The sequence below is a fragment of the Ciconia boyciana genome, chromosome 2, assembly GCF_034638445.1.
Source record: "Ciconia boyciana chromosome 2, ASM3463844v1, whole genome shotgun sequence".
NCBI classification, from domain to species: domain Eukaryota; kingdom Metazoa; phylum Chordata; class Aves; order Ciconiiformes; family Ciconiidae; genus Ciconia; species Ciconia boyciana.
Window position 1 is genome coordinate 168,745,266 of NC_132935.1, and position 23,973 is coordinate 168,769,238.

At 77.1% G+C, this 23,973-nt stretch overlaps 2 protein-coding genes across 2 annotated transcripts in view; one reads left to right on the forward strand and one right to left on the reverse strand.

Moving 5' to 3' along the window:
• LOC140647276 (uncharacterized) overlaps positions 1 to 4,130 on the reverse strand; it is a 21,422-nt gene extending 17,292 nt beyond the window's left edge. Inside the window, exons 1-4 of the mRNA XM_072851636.1 lie at positions 4,106 to 4,130; positions 3,426 to 3,773; positions 3,193 to 3,291; positions 1,453 to 2,934 (exon numbers count right to left, since the gene is read on the reverse strand). Coding sequence (XP_072707737.1) covers positions 1,453 to 2,934; positions 3,193 to 3,291; positions 3,426 to 3,453 — 1,609 coding nt within the window. The 5' untranslated portion in view covers positions 3,454 to 3,773; positions 4,106 to 4,130. The remainder of the gene's footprint in view (positions 1 to 1,452; positions 2,935 to 3,192; positions 3,292 to 3,425; positions 3,774 to 4,105) is intronic.
• Positions 4,131 to 7,889: 3,759 nt separating this feature from the next.
• The window catches only part of LOC140647277 (SCO-spondin-like), a 34,345-nt gene continuing 18,261 nt past the window's right edge, over positions 7,890 to 23,973 (forward strand). Inside the window, exons 1-48 of the mRNA XM_072851637.1 lie at positions 7,890 to 7,969; positions 8,116 to 8,328; positions 8,468 to 8,550; positions 8,666 to 8,836; positions 8,914 to 9,125; positions 9,358 to 9,460; positions 9,578 to 9,736; positions 9,898 to 9,983; positions 10,094 to 10,216; positions 10,291 to 10,453; positions 10,658 to 10,898; positions 11,029 to 11,167; positions 11,295 to 11,421; positions 11,517 to 11,689; positions 11,815 to 12,036; positions 12,152 to 12,317; positions 12,405 to 12,657; positions 13,379 to 13,559; positions 13,803 to 13,897; positions 13,968 to 14,224; positions 14,317 to 14,451; positions 14,543 to 14,745; positions 14,863 to 14,990; positions 15,111 to 15,220; positions 15,479 to 15,628; positions 15,884 to 15,977; positions 16,108 to 16,508; positions 16,903 to 17,133; positions 17,220 to 17,393; positions 17,565 to 17,801; positions 17,912 to 18,034; positions 18,129 to 18,220; positions 18,331 to 18,556; positions 19,218 to 19,370; positions 19,463 to 19,603; positions 19,869 to 20,054; positions 20,139 to 20,289; positions 20,358 to 20,517; positions 20,637 to 20,691; positions 20,791 to 20,901; positions 21,003 to 21,221; positions 21,295 to 21,392; positions 21,529 to 21,672; positions 21,797 to 21,869; positions 22,110 to 22,203; positions 22,281 to 22,353; positions 22,435 to 22,492; positions 23,242 to 23,406. Of these exons, the coding sequence (XP_072707738.1) occupies positions 7,890 to 7,969; positions 8,116 to 8,328; positions 8,468 to 8,550; positions 8,666 to 8,836; positions 8,914 to 9,125; positions 9,358 to 9,460; positions 9,578 to 9,736; positions 9,898 to 9,983; positions 10,094 to 10,216; positions 10,291 to 10,453; positions 10,658 to 10,898; positions 11,029 to 11,167; positions 11,295 to 11,421; positions 11,517 to 11,689; positions 11,815 to 12,036; positions 12,152 to 12,317; positions 12,405 to 12,657; positions 13,379 to 13,559; positions 13,803 to 13,897; positions 13,968 to 14,224; positions 14,317 to 14,451; positions 14,543 to 14,745; positions 14,863 to 14,990; positions 15,111 to 15,220; positions 15,479 to 15,628; positions 15,884 to 15,977; positions 16,108 to 16,508; positions 16,903 to 17,133; positions 17,220 to 17,393; positions 17,565 to 17,801; positions 17,912 to 18,034; positions 18,129 to 18,220; positions 18,331 to 18,556; positions 19,218 to 19,370; positions 19,463 to 19,603; positions 19,869 to 20,054; positions 20,139 to 20,289; positions 20,358 to 20,517; positions 20,637 to 20,691; positions 20,791 to 20,901; positions 21,003 to 21,221; positions 21,295 to 21,392; positions 21,529 to 21,672; positions 21,797 to 21,869; positions 22,110 to 22,203; positions 22,281 to 22,353; positions 22,435 to 22,492; positions 23,242 to 23,406 (7,432 nt within the window). The remainder of the gene's footprint in view (positions 7,970 to 8,115; positions 8,329 to 8,467; positions 8,551 to 8,665; positions 8,837 to 8,913; positions 9,126 to 9,357; positions 9,461 to 9,577; positions 9,737 to 9,897; positions 9,984 to 10,093; positions 10,217 to 10,290; positions 10,454 to 10,657; positions 10,899 to 11,028; positions 11,168 to 11,294; positions 11,422 to 11,516; positions 11,690 to 11,814; positions 12,037 to 12,151; positions 12,318 to 12,404; positions 12,658 to 13,378; positions 13,560 to 13,802; positions 13,898 to 13,967; positions 14,225 to 14,316; positions 14,452 to 14,542; positions 14,746 to 14,862; positions 14,991 to 15,110; positions 15,221 to 15,478; positions 15,629 to 15,883; positions 15,978 to 16,107; positions 16,509 to 16,902; positions 17,134 to 17,219; positions 17,394 to 17,564; positions 17,802 to 17,911; positions 18,035 to 18,128; positions 18,221 to 18,330; positions 18,557 to 19,217; positions 19,371 to 19,462; positions 19,604 to 19,868; positions 20,055 to 20,138; positions 20,290 to 20,357; positions 20,518 to 20,636; positions 20,692 to 20,790; positions 20,902 to 21,002; positions 21,222 to 21,294; positions 21,393 to 21,528; positions 21,673 to 21,796; positions 21,870 to 22,109; positions 22,204 to 22,280; positions 22,354 to 22,434; positions 22,493 to 23,241; positions 23,407 to 23,973) is intronic.

Sequence of the window (23,973 nt, forward strand, 5' to 3'; positions counted from 1 at the left end):
AGCCCCGATGGCCCGAGGGATGGCCCCACACCAAGGCCGTCCCCACAGCCCCGCTGTCCCCGGGGATGTCCCCACATGTCCCCACGCCACAGCCATGCCCACAGCCCCGATGTCCCCGGGGATGTCCCCAGGGATGTCTTCTCGCCATGGCTGTCCCCACAGCCCCGCTGTCCCCAGGGATGTCCCCAAGGATGTCCCCATGCCACGGCCGTGCCTACAGCCCCGATGGCCCAAGGGATGGCCCCACACCATGGCTGTCCCCACAGCCCCGCTGTCCCCGGGGATGTCCCCACATGTCCCCACACCACAGCCATGCCCACAGCCCCGATGTCCCCAGGGATGTCCTCTCGCCATGGCTGTCCCCACAGCCCCGCTGTCCCCGGGGATGGGCCCACACCATGGCTGTCCCCACAGCCCTGATGTCCCCAGGGATGTCCCCATGCCACGGCCGTGCCCACAAGCCCACTGTCCCCAGGGATGTCCCCAGTCCCCAAAGGCAGCGAGGGTGACGCCGAGCCCCAGCCGCGGTGCCCGGGGCGCCAGGACGGCAGCCTGGCCCCGGCTCGGTGCAGAGCCCCGGGGGACGTTGGAGCCAGCCCTCCCGTGTCCCCAGGGGGTGACCGCGTCCCCGCCGAAGCCGCCCTCTCCCCAAGCCGCCCTCTCCCCACTTGTCGGCCCAACGTCCCCACACCGTCGCTCTGGGTGCCCACGCGGCCCCGGCAGCCCTGTGCCAGCGTGCTCCCGGGGGGCTGCCGGGGCTCTGCCGCGCTGGGCTCCGGTGCACGGTAGGCAGGGACCCACGGCCCCGGCGAGGGGCTCGGTGAGCGGCTCCTGCCGGCCAGCAGCCGGGCACCGGCACCGGCTGCTTCGGTCCCGGAGCAGCCTCCCGGCACTGGCCCCGGGCCGGCGGCACCGCGGCTCTGCCAGCCCACGCCGCCCTTCTCGCCCCCACGGTGCGGCTTCCACCGGGCCCCGAGACGCCCCCAGGAAAGTTTGACAAAAGTCGGTTTATTGGCAGTTTTTGTTCGTTCCTACCGCGGCCGGCCCCGGCTGGGTCGGTGCCCCTCTGCCCCGCGGCACCTCACCCACGGCCCTGCTGCCCGGCACCGCCGCGGGGAGACCCCCCCTCTCCTGGGGACAGGACGGGGCTCCCCCCGCGCCCCCGATTCGCCCCGTGCCCTGGCCGTTTCAGAGCCGGGGTTTTTCCATCGGCCACCGGCCATGTCCGGCGCCTGCGGAAGCCGCTCCCCGTGCCTGCCCGGCGCTGGAGCCGGCCGTTTGGCACGAGGGCAGCATGAGGGTCCTCCCCGGCCCAGGGGCCACGGGCAGAGCCGGGATCCACGGGCAGGAGCCGGCAGCGAGCCCCGAGGGAGGGTCCCCAGCCTGGGGGAGCGTGCCGAGGACGCGAGCGTCACCGGGAGCCGCCGGGGCCCCCGGCACGCCCTGGCGCTCAGGGGCAGAGGGCGGCGGGGGCCGGGACGGCGGCGGCCGGCCAGCTCTGCCGGGGCACGGTGGCAGCGGCGACGGTGGCGGCGGCGTGGGTGCGCTCGTGGCGCAGCAGATGGGTTTTGCGGCTGAAGCTCTTGCCGCACTGGGTGCAGATGTAGGGCCGGTGGCCGGTGTGCACCGCCTGGTGCCGCGCCAGGTTGGTCTTGGAGCTGAAGCGCTTGCCGCACTGGGCGCAGGCGTGGGGCCGGGTGCCGGTGTGCACCGCCTGGTGCCGGGCCAGGTGGGATTTTCGGCTGAAGCCCCGGCCGCACTGCTCGCAGGCGAAGGGCCGGGCGCCGGCGTGCGCCTTGGCGTGGGCGATGAGGTTGGGGCGGGAGCTGAAGCAGCGGCCGCACTGGGGGCAGGCGAAGGGGCGCTCGCCGGTGTGCACCCGCAGGTGCCGCAGCAGGTGCTGGTTGTGGGCGAAGCCGCGGGCGCAGTGGGGGCAGGCGAAGGGGCGCTCGCCGGTGTGGGTGCGCTGGTGGGTGGTCAGGTTGGGCTTGTGGCTGAAGGTCTTCTCGCAGTGGGGGCAGGCGTAGGGCTTCAGCCCCATGTGCCCCCGCAGGTGCGCCGTCAGGTGCCGCTTGTCGCTGAAGCCGCGGCCGCATTCGGCGCAGGCGAAGGGCCGTCCCTCCCGGTGCAGCCGGCGGTGGGAGGCCAGGTTCTTCTTCCAGCTGAAGCTCTTCCCGCACTCGGGGCAGGGGAAGGGCTTCTGCTCGGGGGGGAGCACCCCGTCCCCGTCCCCGTCCCCCTCGCCCGTCGCCGGCTCGGCGTGCAGCTGCTGGTGCCGGAGGAGGTGCTGCTTGTGGGCGAAGCGGCGGCCGCAGCGGGCGCAGGGGAAGGGCCGCTCGCCGGTGTGGGTGCGCTGGTGCCGCACCAGGTGGGTTTTCTTGCGGAAGCGGCGGCCGCACTCGGGGCAGGGGAAGGGCCGCTCGCCCGTGTGCGTCTTCTGGTGGGACCGCAGGTGGATCTTCTGCCGGAAGCGGCGGCCGCACTGGCCGCAGGGGAAGGGCCGCTCGCCCGTGTGCACCCGCAGGTGCCGGGTCAGGTGCGCCTTCTTCCCGAAGCCCTTCCCGCACTGGGCGCAGGCGAAGGGGCGCGGGGGGGCCGGGGTCCCGCAGCCCCCGCAGGGCTGGGGCTGGCCATCGCCCGCCGGCAGCCGCAGGCCGAGCCGCGCCTGGAAGCAGCTCTCGCAGCCGCCGGCGCCGGCCGGGCTCTGGCCCAGCAGCGGCCAGGGCGGCAGGGCAAAGGCGGGCAGCTCGCCGTAGCCCAGCTCCTCCGGGCACGGCTGCTCCGGCTTGCAGGCGCCCGCGCAGTCCGGCGTGCCGGCGGCGTGGGGGAAGGCGCCGGCCGGGGGCTGCCCCGCCAGCAGGGCTTCGGCGCCGGGGCTGGCCGGCCACTCCTCGTACTCCTCCTCCACCTTCACCTTCCTCACCAGCCAGTCCTCTGCGGGGCACACACGGCGCGGCGGTGGGGCTGTGCACGCTCCCCCCGGCGCGCGCGGCACCTCTCGGCGCGCCCCACGCTAAGGACGGGCAGTTCCGGCACCGCCACCGGCAACGGGGACGGAGCGTTCGGCGCCGTGCGGCCCCAGCGTGCCCGGCGGCCGGGGGGCTGCGGCCGGAGCTCCGGACGCACGGCGGGGCCGTGCCGTGCCGGCCGGCGGGTTTGCCGCGTGCCGGCACCGCCCGCGCGTGCCCTCACCTGAGCGGCTGCACTCCGGGCCCCCCGGCTCCCCCGCGGCCCCCGGCTCCTCTCCGTCGCCCTCGGGGATCGCCTCCGCCTTGGGGACCAGCAGCCGCGCTGGGAAGACAAAGGGGGCAAAGCCAGGGTCCCCCCCCGGCTCCGGGACGGCCCCTCGCCCCGCGGGGACCCCGGCAGACCCCCGGGAGCCCGGGGGCGGGCGGGGGGACGGGCAGCACCGCCTCGGCACCCACCTGAGCCGTCGCGGCCCGGCGCCTCCATCTCCTCCGCCGGCGGGACCGGCTGCGGCTCGGCCGCGGGGGCACCTGGGCGGGAGGGGACGGGACGGGACGGGGCTGAGCCCCCCGCCGCGGCGCCCCCGGAGCCCCCGGCTCCCGCTCCCCCTTCTCCCGGCGCCCGAAGGCCCGCCGCAGCGGCGGGCGGCACCCCGGCCGCCCCTCGCGCGTCCCCCGTCCCGGTGGCGGCGGGACCCTCGGCGGCGGCGGGCGCGGGCCCGGGGCGTCGAAGCTCGCCCTCGTGGCGCGGGCGTGCGGCGGGGCCGGGCCGCTGCGGGGGGAGAACGGGCGAGGGTCCCCGGGGGGCTCCGGGGGGGGCGGGACGGGGGTCACCCCGGGCCGGCACCGGTGGGCTCTCCCGCCCCGGCCCCCGAGCGGCTCCCAGCCCCCCCGGCCCTCCTCCCCCCGCCCTGCGCTTCCCGCCCCATCCCCTCCCGTCCCGGTCCCCCGGTGCCTCCCCCGCCCTTCCTGCCCCCCACCGCCGCTGCCCCCACCCCCGCACCCCGGCCCCGGGGTCGCGCCCGCCTCCCCGCCGGGCCCCGCTCCCGGCCCCGCTCCCGGCCCCGCTCCCGGCTCCGCTCCCGCCGCGCCCGTCGCCGTGGCCTCGGGGCGGGGGCCGCCCCTCCCGCCGCCCCTACCTGCTCCGCCGCCGCCGCCGCCGCCGCCGCGGGCCCCGCCTCCCCCGCGGTGGCCGCCGGTCCCCCCGCCCCCGCCGGTGCCCCCGCCCCCCCGGGCCCGCCCGCTCCCCCCCGCCGGCACCGGGGCTCCGGCCGCGACAGCGGGAGCGGAGCCTCCCGCCCGGCCCCGCTGCCGCACAGCGGGCACCGGATGCCGGGCACCGGGCAGCGGGCACCGGATGCCGGGCACCGGATAGCGGCAGCACCGCACCGGCTCCGCCCGCCCCCCGCGCTGCTCCGCGCCGGGCCGGGACCCCCCGCGTCCCCCCCGAGAACCGGGTCCCGTGGGGGGGAGGACACAGGGCAGGGGGACACGGGACAGGGACACGGGGGGACACGGCCGTGGGGATGGAGGTGGGGGACACAGGGGGACACGGGACAGGGAGACGGGGACACGGGGGACACGGCCGTGGGGATGGGGGCGGGGGACATGAGGGGACACAGCCATGGGGATGGGGACAGGCAGGGGACACGGGGGGCATGGCCATGGGGATGGGGCAGGGGACACACAGGGGGACACAGGACAGGGAGATGGGGACACGGGGGACACGGCCGTGGGGATGGGGACAGGCAGGGGACACAGGACAGGGACACGGGGGACACGGCCGTGGGGATGGAGGCGGGGGGACACAGGGGACACGGGACAGGGAGATGGGGACACGGGGGACACGGCCGTGGGGATGGGGGCAGGGGGACATGGGGGACACAGCCATGGGGATGGGGACAGGCAGGGGACACAGGACAGGGACGCAGGGGACACAGCCGTGGGGATGGGGGCAGGTCTGGGGACATGAGGGGACCTGGATGTGGGGATGGGGACAGGCAGGGGACACAGGACAGGGACATGGGGGACATGGCCATGGGGATGGGGCGGGGGACACACACAAGGGGACATGGGATAGGGAGATGGGGACACGGGAGGACGCAGGACAGGGACATGGGGACATGGGGGACACGGCCGTGGGGATGGGGACAGGCAGGGGACACAGGACAGGGACACGGGGGCATGGCCATGGGGATGGAGGCGGGGGACACACAGGGGGACACGGGACAGGGAGACGGGGACACGGGGGGACATGGCCGTGGGGATGGGGGTGGGTGGGACATGGGGGGACACAGCCGTGGGGATGGGGACAGGCAGGGGACACGGGACAGGGACGCAGGGGGACACAGCCGTGGGGATGGAGGTGGGGTACACGCAGGGGGACACAGGACAGGGAGATGGTGACACACACGGGGGACACGGCCGTGGGGATGGGGGCAGGTCTGGGGACATGAGGGGACCTGGATGTGGGGATGGGGACAGGCAGGGGACACAGGACAGGGACACGGGGGGGCATGGCCGTGGGGATGGGGCAGGGGACACATAGGGGGACACGGGAGAGGAGATGGGGACATGGGGGGCATGGCCATGGGGATGGGGACAGGGGACACAGGACAGGGACACGGGGGGCATGGCCATGGGGATGGGGCGGGGGACACACAGGGGGACACAGGACAGGGAGATGGGGACACGGGGGACACGGCCGTGGGGATGGGGGCAGGGGGGACATGAGGGGACCTGGATGTGGGGATGGGGACAGGCAGGGGACACGGGACAGGGACATGGGGGGACATGGCCATGGGGATGGGGCGGGGGACACACACAAGGGGACATGGGATAGGGAGATGGGGACACGGGAGGACGCAGGACAGGGACATGGGGACATGGGGGACACGGCCGTGGGGATGGGGACAGGCAGGGGACACAGGACAGGGACACGGGAGGGCACAGCCGTGGGGATGGAGGCGGGGACACACAGGGGGACACGGGACAGGGAGACGGGGACACGGGGGACATGGCCGTGGGGATGGGGGTGGGTGGGACATGGGGGACACAGCCATGGGGATGGGGACAGGCAGGGGACACAGGACAGGGACATGGGGGGGCATGGCCATGGGGATGGAGGCGGGGGGGACATGAGGGGACCTGGATGTGGGGATGGGGACAGGCAGGGGACACAGGACAGGGACATGGGGGGCATGGCCATGGGGATGGAGGCGGGGGACATGAGGGGACCTGGATGTGGGGATGGGGACAGGCAGGGGACACAGGACAGGGACATGGGGGACACGACCATGGGGATGGGGGCGGGGGACATACAGGGGGACACAGGACAGGGAGACGGGGACACGGGGGACACGGCCGTGGGGATGGGGGTGGGTGGGACATGGGGGACACAGCCATGGGGATGGGGACAGGCAGGGGACACGGGACAGGGACGCAGGGGACACAGCCGTGGGGATGGAGGTGGGATACACGCAGGGGGACACAGGACAGGGAGATGGTGACACACACGGGGGACACGGCCGTGGGGATGGGGGCAGGTCTGGGGACATGAGGGGACCTGGATGTGGGGATGGGGACAGGCAGAGGACACAGGACAGGGACACGGGGGGCATGGCCGTGGGGATGGGGCAGGGGACACATAGGGGGACACGGGAGAGGAGATGGGGACATGGGGGACATGGCCATGGGGATGGGGACAGGGGACACAGGACAGGGACACGGGGGGGCATGGCCATGGGGATGGGGCGGGGGACACACAGGGGGACACGGGACAGGGAGATGGGGACACGGGGGGACACGGCCGTGGGGATGGGGGCAGGGGGGACATGAGGGGACCTGGATGTGGGGATGGGGACAGGCAGGGGACACGGGACAGGGACATGGGGGACACAGCCGTGGGGATGGGGGCGGGGGACACACAGGGGGACACGGGACAGGGAGATGGGGACACACATGGGGGACACGGCCGTGGGGATGGGGGCAGGTCTGGGGACATGAGGGGACACAGCCATGGGGATGGGGACAGGCAGGGGACACAGGACAGGGACACGGGGGCACGGCCGTGGGGATGGAGGCGGGGGGCCACACAGGGGGACCCGGAATCAGGAGACGGGGACACGGTGGGGGGTCACGGCCGTGGGGCTGGCAGCGGGTGGGGGCGCGGCCCCGTGGCGGGGCCGTGGGGCGGCTCCATGGGGCAGCGGGAGGTGCCCAGGGGTCCCCGGCCCTGCGGGGCGAGCGTGGGGGTCCCTTCCCGGGGGGTGTCCAGGATCCCCCTGGGGGGATGCGCGGGGCGGGGGTGTCCAGGGCCCCCGGCCCTTGCTGGGGGGGATGAGCGGGAGCAGGACGCGGGGGTCACGGCACGTCCGTGTCGGTGGGGCGGGGGGCAGAGCCCTCCCTAATCCCGGGACGTGCCGGATGCAGGATGCGGCCCCGCTCCGGATCCGGCCCCCCCGGCGCAAGCCTGAGGGCTTTGCCCTGGAAACGGGGCGATGGGGGGGCCCCCCTCCCCACAACCGCCAGCCGGGCCCAATCGCCGGCCCCACAGATGGTCCCCGCCGGCCCCTCGCACCCCATAAAACCCACAGCCCCTCGGGGTGGGCCGGGAGGAGGCGGTGGCAGCGCCGGAGCCAGCCGGGACGGAGCGGGGGTCCCGGCGACCCCGGGTAAGAGGGGACCGGCGTGGGGTGAGAACTTGGGGGGCTGGGGACCGTCCCTGCCCGCGTCCCCCCCGTCCCCATTGCTACTGCCCCGACGCCGCGCTCCCCACCGGGGCGGCACGTGCCGGGCGTCCCCGCGGACGGGGGGTCCCCGCGGCACCGGAGGTGCCGCGGGGACCCCCCGTCCGCGGGGACGCCCCAAGGAGCTGCTCCGCCAGTAACACGGGTCCCTCGCTGCCAAGGTGGCCGGTGCGGCATGGCCGGGGTGCCGTGGGTGCCGGGCTGGGTCCTTGCCCCCCTGCTGCTCTGGGTGGCCGCGGCGGAAGCAGCCACCGGGTGAGTCCTCCGTGCCGGGGGCCGTGCCGCGTCCCCATGCCGGTGCCCGGGATGGGGGGGGACGCAACGTGGGGTCGCCGTCCCCAGACTGGTTTTGGGGCGGCTGGGTGGGCGCTGGTGCCGCGGGTGACGGAGTGCCGCGGCAGGCGGTGGTGCGAGCGGACGGTGCAGGTGACGGCGGAGGAGGAGGTGACACCGCGACGGGAGGACGCGGTGCCCTGCGCCAGCCTCTACCACTACAGCCTGGCGGGCTGGCGCATCGACCGGCACCGCATGCGGCAGACCTACGGTGGGGACCGCGGCGAGCCCCACCGCGACGCCCAGCCCGGCTCCGGCACCCCGCTCTGCTACATCTACAAGTGAGCGCCGGGGGGGACGTGCGGTGCACGGCGCGGGGGTGGGTGACGCCGGGGTGGAGGGGCACGAGGGGGCACCCGTCCCTGCACCGCGCACCCCCCCGTCCCCTCCCCCGACGCCGGGGCTCCCTTTGCCGCGCAGGCCCCCGGAGATGCGGCCGGTGGTGTGGAACCGCACGGTGCACGCCTGCTGCCGCGGCTGGAGCGGGCCCCACTGCACCGAAGGTAGGGACGGGCGTCGAGGCACGGTGGCACCGCCGTGCCGTCCCTGCCACCCGGCACCCAGCCGGCGGGCGCTTGGCGCTCGCCCGTGGAGACGAGGCGCGTCCCTGTGCCACAGGCGAAGGCTCGCTGGGACGCTGCTACGGCGCGTGGCGGTGCCAGGAGGCCGTGGGCGGCCGCAACCTCTCCGCCATGAGCCTGGCCGAGTGCTGCCGGCAGCCCTGGGGACACAGCTGGAGGAACGGCTCCACCGCGCCCTGCCTCGCCTGCACCCGCCTGCCCCTCGCCGGTGCGTCTGGGGGTCCCGGCGGGGCACGGGGGGTCCCACGGGGGCGTTTGCCGAGCGGTGTCGCCTCCCCGCCGCAGGAGAGGCGTCCCTGCAGCCGTCGCCTGCCGCGTCCCTGCGGGGAGCAGCCGCCCGGCACCGGGGTCCCTCGGCCGGCTGCCTCGCCTGGGCCGGGTCCCGCTACCGCAGCTTCGACGGGACGCACTTCCGCTTCTCCGGCGAGTGCACCTACAGCCTGGCCGCCGCCACCGACGGCACCTGGGCCATCTCCATTGCCGCCGGCGATCCCCGGGTACCGACCGCCCCCGCGGCGTTCGTGGGCGGGAGGAGGGGGAGCGCGGCCGGGGTCTCTGCTCCCCCCACGGACGGTGGCTCTGGGGGCAGGGGGGCCATCGGCCGTCCCCGCGGCGCGGCCACAGCGTCCCTGGGCGTCCGCGGCTGCCAGCAGCCAGAGGGGTCCCGGCGGCCCCGGCACGCACCGCGGGCCACCGGCCCCCGCTCCGGCTGACGCCGTGCCGCCGCAGGCGCTGCACATGACCTTCGGGATGGACGCGGTGGCGGCCCGGGGCCGAAACGTCTCCGTGAATGGCGTGGTGGTGCCGGAAGGACAGCCGTACCTGCACAACGGTGAGGGCGGCGGGATGCTCCGTCCCTCGCTGCCGCCGGTCCCGGGGTCCTGGGCGCCCGTCCCATCCCCGTCCCTGTCCCTGTGCCATGCTGAGCCGCCCGGCGCGGTGCCGGCAGGGATCAGCGTCACGTGGCTGGGCGACTGGGTGGCCGTGGTGAGCGGGCTGGGCGTGCGGGTGACCTCGGACGGCGGCCAGGCGGTCACCATGACGGTCAGCACCGAGCTGCGGGGCGGCACGCGGGGGCTCTGCGGCCCCTACAACGACGACCCTGCCGGTAAGCGTCACCTCACCGGCGATGCCCCTGCCATCCCCGTGCCGGGGGAGCGGGGGGAGACGCGGTGCAGGGGCAGCCGTGCCGGGGCCGTGTGCCGGGGCCGTGTGCCGGGGCCGTGTGCCGCGTCCCCCCGCCTGCCCCAGCCCTCCCCGTGCCCCCAGATGACTTCCTGCGGCCGGGGGGGGACGTGGCCCCCTTTGCCGCCAGCTTTGGCAACTCCTGGAAGATGCCGGATGCCAGCTCGGAGGTACCGGGGCAGAGCCGGGCGCCGGGGGGGGCCAGGGCTGCCGACCCCCGTCTCCGGCCGGGGGTCCCTGGGGGGGTCACCCCGGCTCTGAGGGTCCCCCCCGGGCTCAGCCCGCCTGCAGGGACGCGGTGGAGCTCGGCCCCGGCTGCGCGGCGGGTGACGCGGCACGGCAGGCGGCCGAGGCCGTCTGCGGGAAGCTGCTGGCCGAGCCCTTCCGCCAGTGCCACGGTGAGGTGAGCGGGTGCCCGCCGTCCCGGGGGGCCGGGGGTGCCGGTCCCACCGCCCTCACCCACCGCCCCTGCGCCAGGTCGACCCCAGCGGCTTTTACGCGGCGTGCCTGGAGGTGCTGTGCCGGGAGGGGGACGCCGGGCCCTCGCCGCCTCCCGCCGTCTGCGACACCTTCGCCGCCTACGCACGGGACTGCGCCCGGCACCAAACCTACGTCGACTGGCGCCAGCCGGGCTTCTGCGGTAGGGACCCGGGGGGCTCCGGCACCGAGCCCCTCGCCGCTGCTCCCCGCCCCGGCTGCGCTGGCGGCTCCCACCGCGCTGAGCACGCCGAAGGCTCGGGCACGCACCTGTCGGTCGTGCGCGGCGGCACCGCGCCCCTCAGTGCCGCGCCGTTGGCCTCGGTGCCGAGCCCGCCGGTGCTGAGCGCCGTGCCTGTGCCGGCAGAGCGGCGGTGCGGCGCGGGGAAGCGTTTCTCGGACTGCGTCTCCTCCTGCCCCGCCAGCTGCGTGGCCGTGGGCAGCGCCGAGGAGGGGCCGTGCCACGAGGACTGCGCCGGCGGCTGCGAGTGTGAGCCGGGGCTCTACCAGGACGGGGGGCTCTGCGTCCCCCCGAGCGCCTGCCCCTGCCTCCACCGCCACCGGCGCTACGCCCCGGGCCAGAGCATCCGCCAGCGCTGCAACCGGTGGTGAGCAACGCCGGGGCGCCGGGGCCGGGTCCCGCGCCGCCGGGCTGGGGTCCCCGCACCCATGTGCTTGGTGTGGCGGGAGGCGCGGCGGCCCCCGCGGTGAGCCCGGCGTCGCCTCCTGTGCCCGCAGCACGTGCCAGGGCGGGCGCTGGCTCTGCAGCCAGGACCGGTGCCCAGGCGAGTGCGCGGTGCTGGGGGGCCGCCACTACGTCACCTTTGACCGCCGGCGCTTCTCCTTCCTGGGCGCCTGCGCCTACACCCTGGTGCAGGTGAGGGTGGCCCCTGCGGTGGCCGGGACGGCGGCCGTGGCGGTGGCAGGGGCGGTGGCCGGGGCGGTGGGGCTCTGCCCCGGGGGACCGCGGCGCGGGGGGGCTCAGCGGGGTCTCTGCCCCCCAGGACTTCGCGGAGGGGCAGCTGCTGATCGTGGCCGAGCACGAGCCCTGCGATGGCCGCCGGCCCCTCGGCTGCCTCCGCTCCCTCTCCGTCGGCACCCGCCGCGCCTCCGCCCGCCTCCGCGGCACAGGTGACCCGCGGGGACCGTCCCCGCGCCCCGGCAGGGTGGAAGCGGGCGCCAGCCCGGCGGCCGTGCCCTGACGGCCCCCGGCTCTCCCGGCACAGGCGAGGTGACGGTGGACGGGCGGGAGGTGACGCTGCCCTTTGCCGGTGCCGAGCTGAGCGTCCGCCGGGCGTCCTCCTCCTTCCTGCTGCTCCAGACCTTCGGGGCCCACGTCCTCTGGGGGCTGGAGACCCCCGCCATCTACATCACCCTCCAGCCCGCCTTCGCCGGCAAGGTGAGCCCCGGTCCCCGGCCGTGCCGCGCCGCAGCGGTGGCGGAGCCGGGCTGGGATCCCGGCGGGACGCGTCCCGGGACCGGGGGTCCGGGGGGCCCGTCCTGAGCCGCGTCCCGGTGCGGTAGGTGCGGGGGCTCTGCGGCACCTACAACTGGAACCAGCAGGACGAGTTCACCACGCCGGTGGGTGACGTGGAGACCGGCGTCGCCGCCTTCGCCAACAAGTACCGGGCGTCCGGCGACTGCCCCGCGCTCGGCCCCTTCCCCCTCGAGCCCTGCGATGCCTTCGCCGGGCGGCGGGAGCTCGCCGAGGCCGCCTGCGCCGTCCTGCACGGCCCGGCCTTCCAGGTGCCGAGCGGCCCCCGCCCCGGCCGGGCAGCGGCGTGCCCGGTGCCCGGTGCCCGGTGCCGGGCGGCGTGCCGAGCACCAGCGCCGCGGCCCAACGCTTCCCTCCCGCCCGCAGCCGTGCCACCGGGTCGTGGAGCCGGAGCCCTTCCTCCAGCTCTGCCTGCGGGACGCCTGCGCCTGCCGGGGCGGGCAGCGGTGCCTGTGCCCCGCGCTGGCTGCCTACGCCCGGCAGTGCGGCCGGGAGGGAACCGCGCTCGCCTGGAGGAACCAGAGCTTCTGCGGTGCGGGGCCGGGGCGGAGGATGTGGGGCGGCTGGGGAGGACCGGGCGCGGGGGGCTTCGGTGACGTCCCCGCGTCCGTCCCGGCAGGCGTGCCGTGCGGCGGCGGGCAGCTGTACCTGGAGTGCGGCCGTCCCTGCGGCCGGACCTGTGCCGACCTGCGCCCGGGCGGCACCGGCTCCTGCCCCGACCTGGACGACCTCTGCGTCCCCGGCTGCGACTGCCCCGCCGGGCTGGTGCTGGCCGAGGGCGGGCAATGCGTCCCGCCGGCCGCCTGCCCCTGCCGCCGCGGCACCGAGCTCTACCCTCCCGGCGGCCGGATCCGCCGGGGCTGCGAGGCCTGGTGCGTGGCTCAGGCGGTGCCCGGGGGGGCGGCGGGGACGGGGCGGGGGACGCCGGGGCGGCGGGGGCCGGGCGGGCCGAGGGACGGCGACCCAGCGCCGCGGGACGGGGCGAGGCGGGAGACGTCTGATGAAATCCCCCTACGGCCCGCGTGGGACGGCACCGCGGCATAGGCGGCTTTCATTGCCCGTCCCTGCCGCGGGGCGCCGGGGCGGCGAGAGAGCGCGAGCCTGGGGACCGATACTGGGATGGACTGGGATGGGATGGGGTGGGATGGGATGGGGATGGGATGGGAGGGGATGGGGTGGGATGGGATGGGGATGGGATGGGAGGGGAGGGGAGGGAGGGAGGAGGGGATGGGATGGGGAGGGAGGGGAGGGGATGGGATGGGGAGGAGGAGGGATGGGATGGGGAGGGGATGGGATGGGGATGGGGATGGGGAGGAGGGGATGGGATGGGGAGGGGACAGGATGGGATGGGGATGGGGATGGGGATGGGGAGGGGAGGGGATGGGGTGGGGAGGGGAGAGGATGGGATGGGATGGGGATGGGATGGGGATGGGATGGGGAGGGGAGGGGAGGGGATGGGATGGGATGGGATGGGATGGGATGGGACAGGATGGGTGCTATGGATGTGGGGACCCCAGTGTGGGGCCGGCTGTGTGGGGGACTCCCCGGGCCAGGGCTGCTGTGGGGCTGCCCTCACCATTCCCCTCCCCGCAGCGTCTGTGCCGGCGGGTCCTGGCGCTGTGCCGAAGCCCCCTGCCCCGTGGCTGCCCGCTGCCCCGGCGGGCTGGTTCACGCCCCGGGGTCCTGCCTGCGCCGCTGCGACAGCGCCGAGCCCAACGGCACCTGCGCCGGCATCGCCGACGGCTGCGTCTGCCCCCCCGGCACCGTCTTCCTGGTGGGTGACCCCCTCTTGGGGGGGAGTCCCGGGGGGCCGGGGAGCCAGGGGACCTGGGGGAGCGGGGGGTTGGGGGTCCAGGGGACTCGGAGCAGCAAGGGTGTGGGCGGTGGGACGCTGGCGAGCGGCACCGGGGGTCCCAGCCCCTCTGCTGACGCCTGCCCAGAGCCCCCCATGCCCCAGGGGCCCGGCAGCCCCCGCTCCCCCCAGCCCCGGCTCACCGGGGGGGTCTCGCACCGGCAGGACGGGCGCTGCGTGTCCCCGGACGAGTGTCCCTGCCACCACGGCGGGCGGCTGTACCGGCCCAACGACACCATCGTCCACGACTGCAACACCTGGTGAGAGCCCCCCCCCCGGTGACGCCGGGGACGCTGCGGCCGCGCCGGCGCTCAGCTCCGTCCCCCGCAGCGTGTGCCGGCGGCAGCGCTGGCATTGCGGCCGGGAGGAGTGCGCGGGGACCTGCGTGGCCACGGGGGACCCCCACTACGTCACCTTCGACGGGCGAGCCTTCTCCTTCCCCGGGGACTGCGAGTACCTGCTGGCGCGCGAGACCGCCGGCCTCTTCGCCGTCACCGCCGAGAACGTCCCCTGCGGCACCAGCGGCGTCACCTGCACCAAGTCGGTGGTGGTGGCGATGGGCAACACCGTGGTGCACATGCTGCGGGGTGAGCGGGCGGGGGGCGCGGGGACGGGTCCCCCCCGGGGACGGGGACGTGCCGGGGGTCGCCGCCCCTGACAGCCCGCCCTGTGCCGGCAGGGAGGGACGTGACGGTGAACGGGGTCTCGGTCCGACCCCCCAAAGTCTACAGCGGGAGCGGGCTGACGCTGGAGCACGCCGGCCTCTTCCTCCTCCTCCTCTCCCGGCTGGGGCTGGCGGTGCTCTGGGACGGAGGTGAGACCCGCCGGCGGGGCTCGGGGGGGTCGCCGGGCCAGCCGTGCCGTGGCGGACCGCCGGCGCCGAACGTCGTGCCGTGCCGTCCCAGGCACGCGGGTGTACGTCCGGCTGGAGCCGCAGCACCGGGGCCGCGTGGCCGGGCTCTGCGGCAACTTCGACGGCGACGCCGAGAACGATTTCACCAGCCGGCAAGGGGTGCTGGAGCCCACCGCCGACCTCTTCGGCAACTCCTGGCGCCTCAGCCTGCTCTGCCCCGAGGTCGACAGCGCCGACGCGCGGCACCCCTGCACCGTACGGACGGGGACGGGGAACCGGGGCTGGCGGCGCGGGGACGGTGGCGGGAGGCAGGAGGCCCCGGCACCGAGCTGGCCGGGGGACGGCGTCTGATGGCGGTGCCGGCCCCCCCAGGAGAGCCCCCACCGGGCGGCGTGGGCCCGCCAGCGCTGCGGCGTCCTCCGGCAGCGGCTCTTCGCGCCGTGCCACGACGTGGTGCCGTGCCAGCGCTTCTACGACTGGTGTGTCTTCGACGCCTGCGGGTAAGCGCGGGGCCGGCGGCAGGCGGGGGGGCTCTGCCCGGGGTCCCCGAGCCGGGGGGGGGGGTCCCGCCACCCCCATCCCACCAAACCCGGCGCCCACCCGCCGCGCTCTGCCGGCAGCTGCGACTCCGGCGGGGACTGCGAGTGCCTGTGCACGGCCATCGCCACCTACGCCGAGGAGTGCGGCCGGCGCGGCGTCCACGTCCGCTGGAGGAGCCAGGAGCTGTGCCGTGAGTCCCCAGCCCCGTCCCCGTCCCCGTCCCCGCGGGCTGCCGGTCGAGGCTGGGGGGTCCGGGCTGTGTCCCCCTTGGGCTGTGCCGGGGTCCGGCTTCGGTCCGGGGGCTGATCCAGATGAGCGAAGGGGCCGGGGGGAGGGGGGGGGGCTGGGACCTGTGGGGCAGGAGCCCCCCGCGGGGCCGTGGGGAGGGAGCGGGGCCCGGCGGCTGTGGGGCAGGGGGGTCCCTGCCCTGCCCGACCCCCGTCTCCAGCCCTGCAGTGCGACCGGGGGCTGGAGTACAGCGCCTGCGGCCCCCCCTGCCCCCCAACCTGCCGCGGCCTCGGCCGGGAGCCCCCCGAGAGCTGCCGGGCTCTGTCCTGCCTGGAGGGCTGCTTCTGCCCCCCGGGGAGGGTCCTGCACGGTGAGGCCTGGCGACGGCGTGGGGCCGGTGTGGGGCCGGTGTGGGGCCGGTGCGGGGCCGGCGTGGGGCCGGCGTGGGGCAGCTCGCACCCGACTCCCCTCTCCTGGGTGTGGGGCTCTCCCGGCACACGGCTCCGCTGTGTGGCGCAGGGTCTGACCCGGCTTTGGGTGCCGGTGGCTCGGCCCGGCTCGGCCGCGTGCCGGTGCCGGTGCCGGGTCACCGCAGTCCGACGGCTTCTCCCCTCCCCGCGGGCAGAGGGCGGCTGCGTGGAGCCCACCGAGTGCCCCTGTTTCTGGGACGGCTTCGCCTTCCCGGCCGGCAGCGCGGTGCAGCAGGGCTGCAAGAACTGGTGAGTCCCCGCCGGGCACGGCACCGAGCCGGCGCAGCCGTCTGGCACCCACCGGCAGCCGAGCTCGCCGACGCCGCGACGCCGGGACGGCAGGGAGCACCCCGGGGCTGAGCCGTTGCCGTCCCCGCAGCACGTGCTCGGCGGGTCGGTGGCATTGCCCGTCCTCGCCGGAGCCCTGCCCGGCCGAGCCGCGTTGTGCCGAGTGGGAGTTCGCCTGCCGCGCCGACGGGCGCTGCGTGCCGGGCGCCTGGGTCTGCGACAACGAGGAGGACTGCGGGGACGGCTCGGACGAGGTCTGCGCCCCGCGCTGCGCCCCGCACCAGCACCGCTGCGCCGGCGGGCAGTGCCTGGACTGGGCCGCCCGCTGCGACGGCGTGCCCGACTGCCCCGACGGCTCCGACGAGGGCGGCTGCCCCCCCCCGGCCTGCGCCCCCCCCGAATTCGGCTGCGCCAGCGGCCGCTGCCTCCCCCCGGAACGCGTCTGCGACGGGGAGCTGGACTGCGGCTTCGCCGACGACTCGGACGAGGCAGGCGAGTGGCCCCGCGGCTGCGCCCGGGGGGCTCGGGGGGGGGGGGGCGTGGTGGTCCCGGGTCCCAGAGCAGGGGTGGGCTGCCAGCGGGCGTGCCCCACGGCAAGGGGGTCTGAGCCCCACGGCGAGGGGGTCTGAGGCCCACGGCGAGGGGGTCTGTGCCCCACAGCGAGGGGGTCTGAGGCCCACGGCGAGGGGGTCTGTGCCCCACGGCGAGGGGGTCTGTGCCCCACAGCGAGGGCATCTGAGGCCCACAGCGAGGGGGTCTGAGCCCCACGGCGAGGGGGTCTGAGCCCCACGGCAAGGGGTTCTGTGCCCCACGGCGAGGGGGTCTGAGCCCCACGGCGAGCGGGTCTGAGCCCCACGGCGGGGATCCCTGACCTCTGCTGCCGCAGGCTGCAGCCCCAGCTGCGAGGCGGGCGAGTTCCGCTGCGCGGTGGGCCGGTGCGTGCCGTACCCTCACCGCTGCGACGGCCACAACGACTGCGGCGACTTCAGCGACGAGCGCGGCTGCGTCTGCCCCCCCGGCCACTTCCAGTGCCCCGACAGCCGGTGCCTGCCCCTGGCCGCCGTCTGCGACGGCGACCGCGATTGTGCCAACGGCACCGACGAGGCGTTCTGCCCAGGTGAGGGGCTGCGGGGCTGAGCCCCCCACGCCGGGACCCCCTGCCTGCGGCGGCTTCGCCCCACGGGACCGTGTCCCCCCCCCCAGACCGGGTGACCTGCGGCCCCGGGCAGCTCCCCTGCCCCGACGGCTCCTGCGTTGGCGAGGCCGCGGTCTGCGACGGCATCCGCGACTGCCGGGACGGCTGGGACGAGAGCCCGGCGGGGTGCGCGGCGGCACTGCCGGCTGCCGTGCTCACCACACCGGCCAACGGCTCTGCAGGTGAGGGGCGGCGGTGCCGTGGGGCAGCCGGACCCCCCGCACGGCTCCGCACAGCCCCGGCGCTGGCACGGGGGGGCTTGCCGGGAGCACCGTGCTCTGTGCCGGGATGGCACCCGGTGAGGACGGGGCTGCGACGTGGCGACCCGCCACGTGGTGACCCGCCGTCCCCAGCACCGGTGTGCGGCCCCTACGCCTTCTCCTGCGGCAGCGGGGATTGCGTGCCGTGGGGCTGGCTCTGCGACGGCGAGGCCGACTGCCACGACGGCAGCGACGAGCTGGGCTGTGCCGGCGGCTGCGAGCCCGGCCACTTCCCCTGCGCCCACGGCACCGACTGCGTCCCCAACGGCCAGCTCTGCGACGGCGTCCCCCACTGCCGCGACCGCTCCGATGAGAGCACCGACCACTGCGGTGAGCCACGGCGGGGTCCCCCCGGTGTCCCCGTCCCCACCGGCGCGGTGGGATGGTCTCGGTGGTCCCCCCGTGGCGTCGTGCCTGACGGTGCCCAGGCCCCGGCACAGGCTCTACCGCCATCCCGCCGTGCCCGGGGCTCTTCGCCTGCGATGACGGCGTGTGCCTGAACGCGTCGAGGGTCTGCGACGGTGCCACCGACTGTCCCCATGGCGAGGACGAGCTGGCCTGCGGTGAGGGCGGTGGCGGTGGGACGGGGCGGCGGCGGCGGGGGGCTGCGGCCGGGGGGGGCCGCCCCACCACGGCCACCCCGTGTCCCCTCCGCAGAGAGCCGCGTCCCCGCCGGCACGAGCAACCGGACCGGGGGTCCCTGTGCCGAATACGCCTGCGGCGAGGGCGAGTGCGTCGCCTTCCAGCAGGTACGGGGGGGGGGGCACGGGGCCCCCCGCCCGACCCGGTGCCGCCGCGGGGTCCCTGCGGCACCGTCCCCTCCCCGCCGCCCCGGCTCAGCGTCACCCCGGTGCCGCAGGTGTGCGACGGGGTGCCGGACTGCGGGGCCGCGGGGGAGCGGCCCCGGGACGAGCGGGACTGCGGGGTCTGGGGGTCCTGGGGGCCCTGGGGTGCCTGCACCCGCTCCTGCGGCCCCGGCCTGCAGCGGCGCACGCGGGGCTGCCGGCAGCGCCGTCCCGGCGTCCTGCACCGGTGCCACGGCCAGGCCGCGCAGGAGCGGCAATGCTTCAGCGTCGCCTGCCCCGGTGAGCGGGGCCGCCGGCGGGGCCGGGGGCTGCGGGGGTCCCACCGCCGGGGCTGCCCGGGGGGCCGGGGGACCCCGTGGCCGGGCTGCCGGGGGAATCTGGGGGTTCCGCCCGGGGGTTTGGGGGTTCCCATGGTTGGGGCGCCCGGGAGGTTTTGGGGTGCCTACGGCTGAGGCTGCCGGGGGAGTTTGGGGGTTCCCGTGGCTGGGGCTGCCCGGGGGGGTTGGGGGGTTCCCGTGGGGTTCCCAGTACCCCCCAGGGACACGCCAGTCCCCCCCCACGGCATCCTGGTACCCCCTGGGTCCCCCCAACCCCCTCTGGGACACCCCAGTGCCCCCCTCCAGGACCCCAGTGCTCCCCGGGGCACCCAAACACCTCTTCAGAGCACCCCAATACCCCCCTAGATCACCCCAAGGGGCTGCCCGGGGGGTCTGGGGGGCCCAGGGGGCTCCCATGGCTACCTGCCCCGGGCGGCCCGTGGCCCTGGGGATGCCGGGGGCGTGGGCAGGGGCTGTGGGCAGGGGGTGCGGGCAGGGGCTGCGGGCAGGGGCTGCAGGCAGGGGGTGCGGGCAAGGGGTGCAGGCAGGGGGCACGGGCAGGGGGCACGGGCAGGGGCTGCGGGCAGGGCTGCCCACCCTCACGCCGCTGCCTCCGCCCGCAGTGGACGGCGCCTGGAGCGAGTGGGCGACCTGGTCCAACTGCACCAGGGGCTGCGGTGGGGTGCGGCTGCGGCGGCGAGATTGCCGGCCCCCCCAGAACGGTGGCCGCCACTGCGCCGAGCTGCCCGGCACGTCCCCCGCCAGCCTGGAAATGGGTGGGTGCTGGGGGGGCTGGGGGGGGGCTCCAGGGGGGGTCCCGGTGGGGTGCGGGGGCTCTGTGGGGCCTGACCCCGTCCTCCCGCCCCAGCCCCCTGCAAGCCGGGGGGCTGCCCCAACGCCTCCGCCTGCCCGGTGGGGCTGCGGCCCCGGCCCTGCGCCCCCTGCCCCGCGTCCTGCGCCGACCTCGCCGCCGGCACCGACTGCCGGCAGGACCGGCCCTGCAGCCCAGGTGAGGCGAGGGGCAACGGGGGGGCTGCGGGGATCCTGGGGGGACCCCGCCTTGGCGTGGGCGAGGGGCTGGCTGCGGCGCGCCCACCCACCCGCTCACCCAACGCCCACCCACCCGCTCGCCCGGCGCCCACCCACCTACTCGCCCAATGCCCTCCCAACGCTCACCCAACACCCACCCACCCGCTCGCCCGGCGCCCACCCACCACTCACCCAACACCCACCCACTCGCTCACCCAGCGCCCACCCACCCGCTCTCCCGGCAGGGTGCTGGTGCGCGGCGGGGCTGGTGCTGGATGCCGGCAGCGGCCGGTGCGTGCGACCACGGGAGTGCCCCTGCCAGGCCGGGGGGCTGCGGTACCGGCCGGGGCAGCCGGTGAAGGTGAACTGCCGCCTCTGCACCTGCCTGGACGGGCAACTGCGGCGCTGCCGCCAAAACCCCGACTGCACCGGTGGGTCCCGGCACGCGGCGGCACCGCGACGGTGGGCAGGGGCTGCCGGGACCCCCGCTGACCCGGTGCCCCCCGTGCCGGCAGTGCACTGCGGCTGGTCGGCGTGGTCGGCGTGGGGCGAGTGCCCGGGGCCCTGCGGTGCCCAGAGCGTCCAGTGGTCCTTCCGCAGCCCCACCAACCCCAGCCAGCGCGGCGGCGGCCGGCACTGCCGCGGCATCTACCGCAAGGCCCGCAGGTGAGGCGGCGGGCGCGGGGGGCGGTGGCGGGCGGGTGGGCTCCGCGCCGACCTCCCCTCTCCCGCAGGTGCCAGACGGCGCCGTGCCGGCAGTGCCAGCAGCAGGGCCGGCGGCGTGCCCCGGGGGAGCGCTGGCGCGGGGGGCCCTGCCGCGTCTGCCAGTGCCTGCCCAGCCTGGCTGTCCGGTGCTCGGCTTACTGTCCCCACCGCGCCGCCGGCTGCCCCCAGGTGAGGGCTGGGGGGGTGCAGGGGCATCGCCCGGGGGGGGGCGAGGGGACCCCTCCCTGCCGGTGTCGGTGTCGGTGACGGTGTCGGTGACGGTGTCGGTGACGGTGACCCCCCCGCAGGGCCAGGTGCTGGTGGAGGGCCGCGGCGACGCCTGCTGCTACTGCGCCCCGGCAAGTGAGTCGGGGGGAGCGGGTGCCGTGGCGGCGGGGGGGGGGTGGGTCTCCTCCCCGCGGCGCCCCAGCACCGGCTGCACCGTGGCCGTCCCCGCTGCAGGCGACAACGGGACGGCCGTCCCCCCCGCGCTGACGACGGAGCCCCCCTCCGCCGCGCCGGCAGAGCCCCCCGGCAGCCCCCTCCTCACCTTCCCGCTGCCCGCCCCCGGCGGTAAGCGAGACCCCCCCCCCCCTCCTCGCCGCGGGGCTGCCGGCCGTGGGTGCCGGCAGCCGGGGGCCGGGGCGGTGACCCCCCGCCCCCCGTCCCGGCAGACCCCTGCTACCGCCCGCTGGGCATCGCCTCCCTGCCGGACAGCAGCTTCGCCGCCTCCTCGGAGCAGGCGGGGACCCCGGCCCGCGCCGCCCGCCTGCGCGCCGGCCGCCCCGGGCAGGAGCTGCGCGGCTGGGCCCCCCCGGACGAGGCGTACCCGGCGCTGCTCTCCGAGCCCCCCTTCCTGCAGCTGGACCTGCTGGAGCCCACCAACATCACCGGTGGGTGCCCGTCACCGGTGGGTGCACCGGGTGCCGCCGGCGGCGGCGGTGACCCGGTGCTGTCCCCCGGCAGGGGCGGTGGTGCAGGGAGCCGGCTCCTCCGACGCCTTCGTCACCGCCTTCCTGCTCCAGTTCAGCGCCGACGGCACGCGCTGGCACAGCTACCGCGAGGTCACCGCCGGCGCCCGGCACAAGGCCAAGGTGCCGCCTGCGCCGGGCCGCAACCGCGGGCGGGTGTCGGGGGGCCAGCACCGGGCGCTCACGCGCCCCCCTGCCCGTCCCCATCCCCGTCCCCCGTCCCCCCCAGCTCTTCCAGGGTAACTGGGACGCCGGCACGCCGGCCGTGCGGCTGCTGGGACGCATGGTGCAGGCGCGGCACGTCCGCATCCTCCCCCAGGACTTCCACAACCGCATCGTCCTGCGCGCCGAGCTGCTGGGCTGCCCCCCAGGTGCGGGGGGGGCGGGGGCCGGGACCCCCTGCGCCCCCCCCCCCCGCCGCAGAGCCCTTCCCCCACCCCCCGCACCGCTGCCCTCTCCCCAAAGTGCCCCCTGCCCGGCTCGGGGCCGTGACGGAGCCGGTGGTGACGGTGACGATGCCGGCGACGCCGAGCCGGCGCCCCTGCGGCGCGGGGGAGTTCCGGTGCGGGAACGGGGGCTGCGTCCCCGGGGGTCCCCGCGGCGCCCTGTGCGACGGCGTCGACGACTGCGGGGACCTCTCCGACGAGCTGAGCTGCGGTGAGCGGGACGGGTGCCGCGGCGGGTGTCCGGCACCGCCACGGGTCCGACACCCGCCGTCACCGTGCCCGCCCCGCGCAGGCCTGGCCCCCCCGGTGACCCCCACAGTGCCAGGGCCGTGCCCCCCACCCCGCTTCGCCTGCCCGGGCTCCGGCGGCTGCCTCCCGGCATCCCGGCGGTGCGATGGCGTCACCGACTGCCCCGGCAGCGCCGACGAGGCCGGCTGCGAGCCCCCCACCAGCAGCAGGTACCGGTGGCGGGACGGTGGGGGTCCCACGGGAGCCGGGGGTGTCGGGGCGGGTGACCCCGAATCGCTTCTTCCAGCCCCACGGCCCCCGCGGCAGCCGGCGTCCTGGCGTCCCCGACCACCCAGCCGCCATCGGCGCCGCCGGCCGCGGTGAGCCCGGGGGGTGGGGGGCCGGGGGCGGGGGGGCCGGGGGTGGCGGTGGGTGACGGACCCCGGTCTGTGCCGGCGCAGGCGCCCCCCGGGACGGGCACCCGGCTGCTCCCCGCAGGCGCCGAGCCCACCCCCGCAGGTACCCGCCGTGGGGCCGAGCAGGGGCTGGGGGGCAGCGGGGGGCTCGGGGCTGGGGAGGGGGTCCCGGGCTGGGGGGGTCGGGGCTGGGGGCTCCGGGGAGGAGCTCCTGGGAGCGGGACGGGGACGGGGGTCCCTGGGGCAAAGGGACCCCGCTGGCTGCCATGGGGCTGGGGTGCTGTGGGGCTGGGGGTGCCGTGGGTTTCGGGGTGCCGTGGGGCCGGGTGCTGTGGGTTTCGGGGTGCTATGGGGCTAGGGCTGCTGGGGGTGCCGTGGGGCTGGGTGCTGTGGGGCTGGGGGTGCCGTGGGTTTCGGGGTGCTATGGGGCTAGGGCTGCTGGGGGTGCCGTGGGGCTGGGGGTGCCGTGGGTTTTGGGGTGCCGTGGGGCCGGGTGCTGTGGGTTTCGGGGTGCTATGGGGCTAGGGCTGCTGGGGGTGCCGTGGGGCTGGGGGTGCCGTGGGTTTTGGGGGGCCGCGGGCCGGTGCCGCGCTCAGCCCCACGCGTGCCCCCGTGGCCCCCTCCCCCGGCCCAGCCCTCCCCGGTTGCCCAGCCCGGGGGACCGGTTGGGGGTCCCAGGCTGGGGGGGCTCCGGGGCCGGGGGGCACCGCGGGGGGACAGGAGCCGGTTTGGGGAGGGGCGAGCAGAGGCCCCGGCAGCCCCAGGGGATCCCCGCGCCCCCCAGCAAGGGCGCCGTGGGGCCGGGACCCCCCCGCTGTGGGCCCGGGCAGCCCTGACCCCCGCCCCCCCCAGCCGACTGCGTCCTGTCCCCCTGGGGGGGCTGGGGGCCCTGCGGCCGCTCCTGCGGGCTGGGGGTCTCCCTGCGGCGGCGGGCGCTGCTGCGGGGGGCCCTGCCCGGGGGGGGCTGCGCCCGCCCCCGCCTCGACACCCGCGCCTGCTTCCTGCGGGCCTGCCCAGGTACCCGGGACCCCCAGGGCCGGGACCCCCAACAAGGGCCGGGACCCCCAACAAGGGCCGGGACCCCCAGGGCCGGGACCCCCAACAAGGGCTGGGACCCCCAGAGCCAGGACCCCCAGGGCCGGGACCCCCAGGGCTGGGACCCCCAACAAGGGCCAGGACCCCCAACAAGGGCCGGGACCCCCAGGGCCAGGACCCCAACAAGGGCTGGGACCCCAGGACCGGGACCCCAGGGCCAGGACCCCCAAGGGCTGGGACCCCCAGGGCCGGGACCCCAGGGCCGGGACCCCCAACAAGGGCTGGGACCCCCAGGGCTGGGACCCCAGGGCCAGGACCCCCAACAACGGCTGGGACCCCCAGAGCCAGGACCCCCAGGGCCGGGACCCCAGGGCTGGGACCCCAACAAGGGCCGGGACCCCCAACAAGGGCTGGGACCCCCAGGGCCAGGACCCCCAGGGCCGGGACCCCCAGGGCTGGGACCCCCAACAAGGGCCGGGACCCCCAGGGCCGGGACCCCCAGGGCTGGGACCCCTAACAAGGGCCGGGACCCCCAAGGCCGGGACCCCC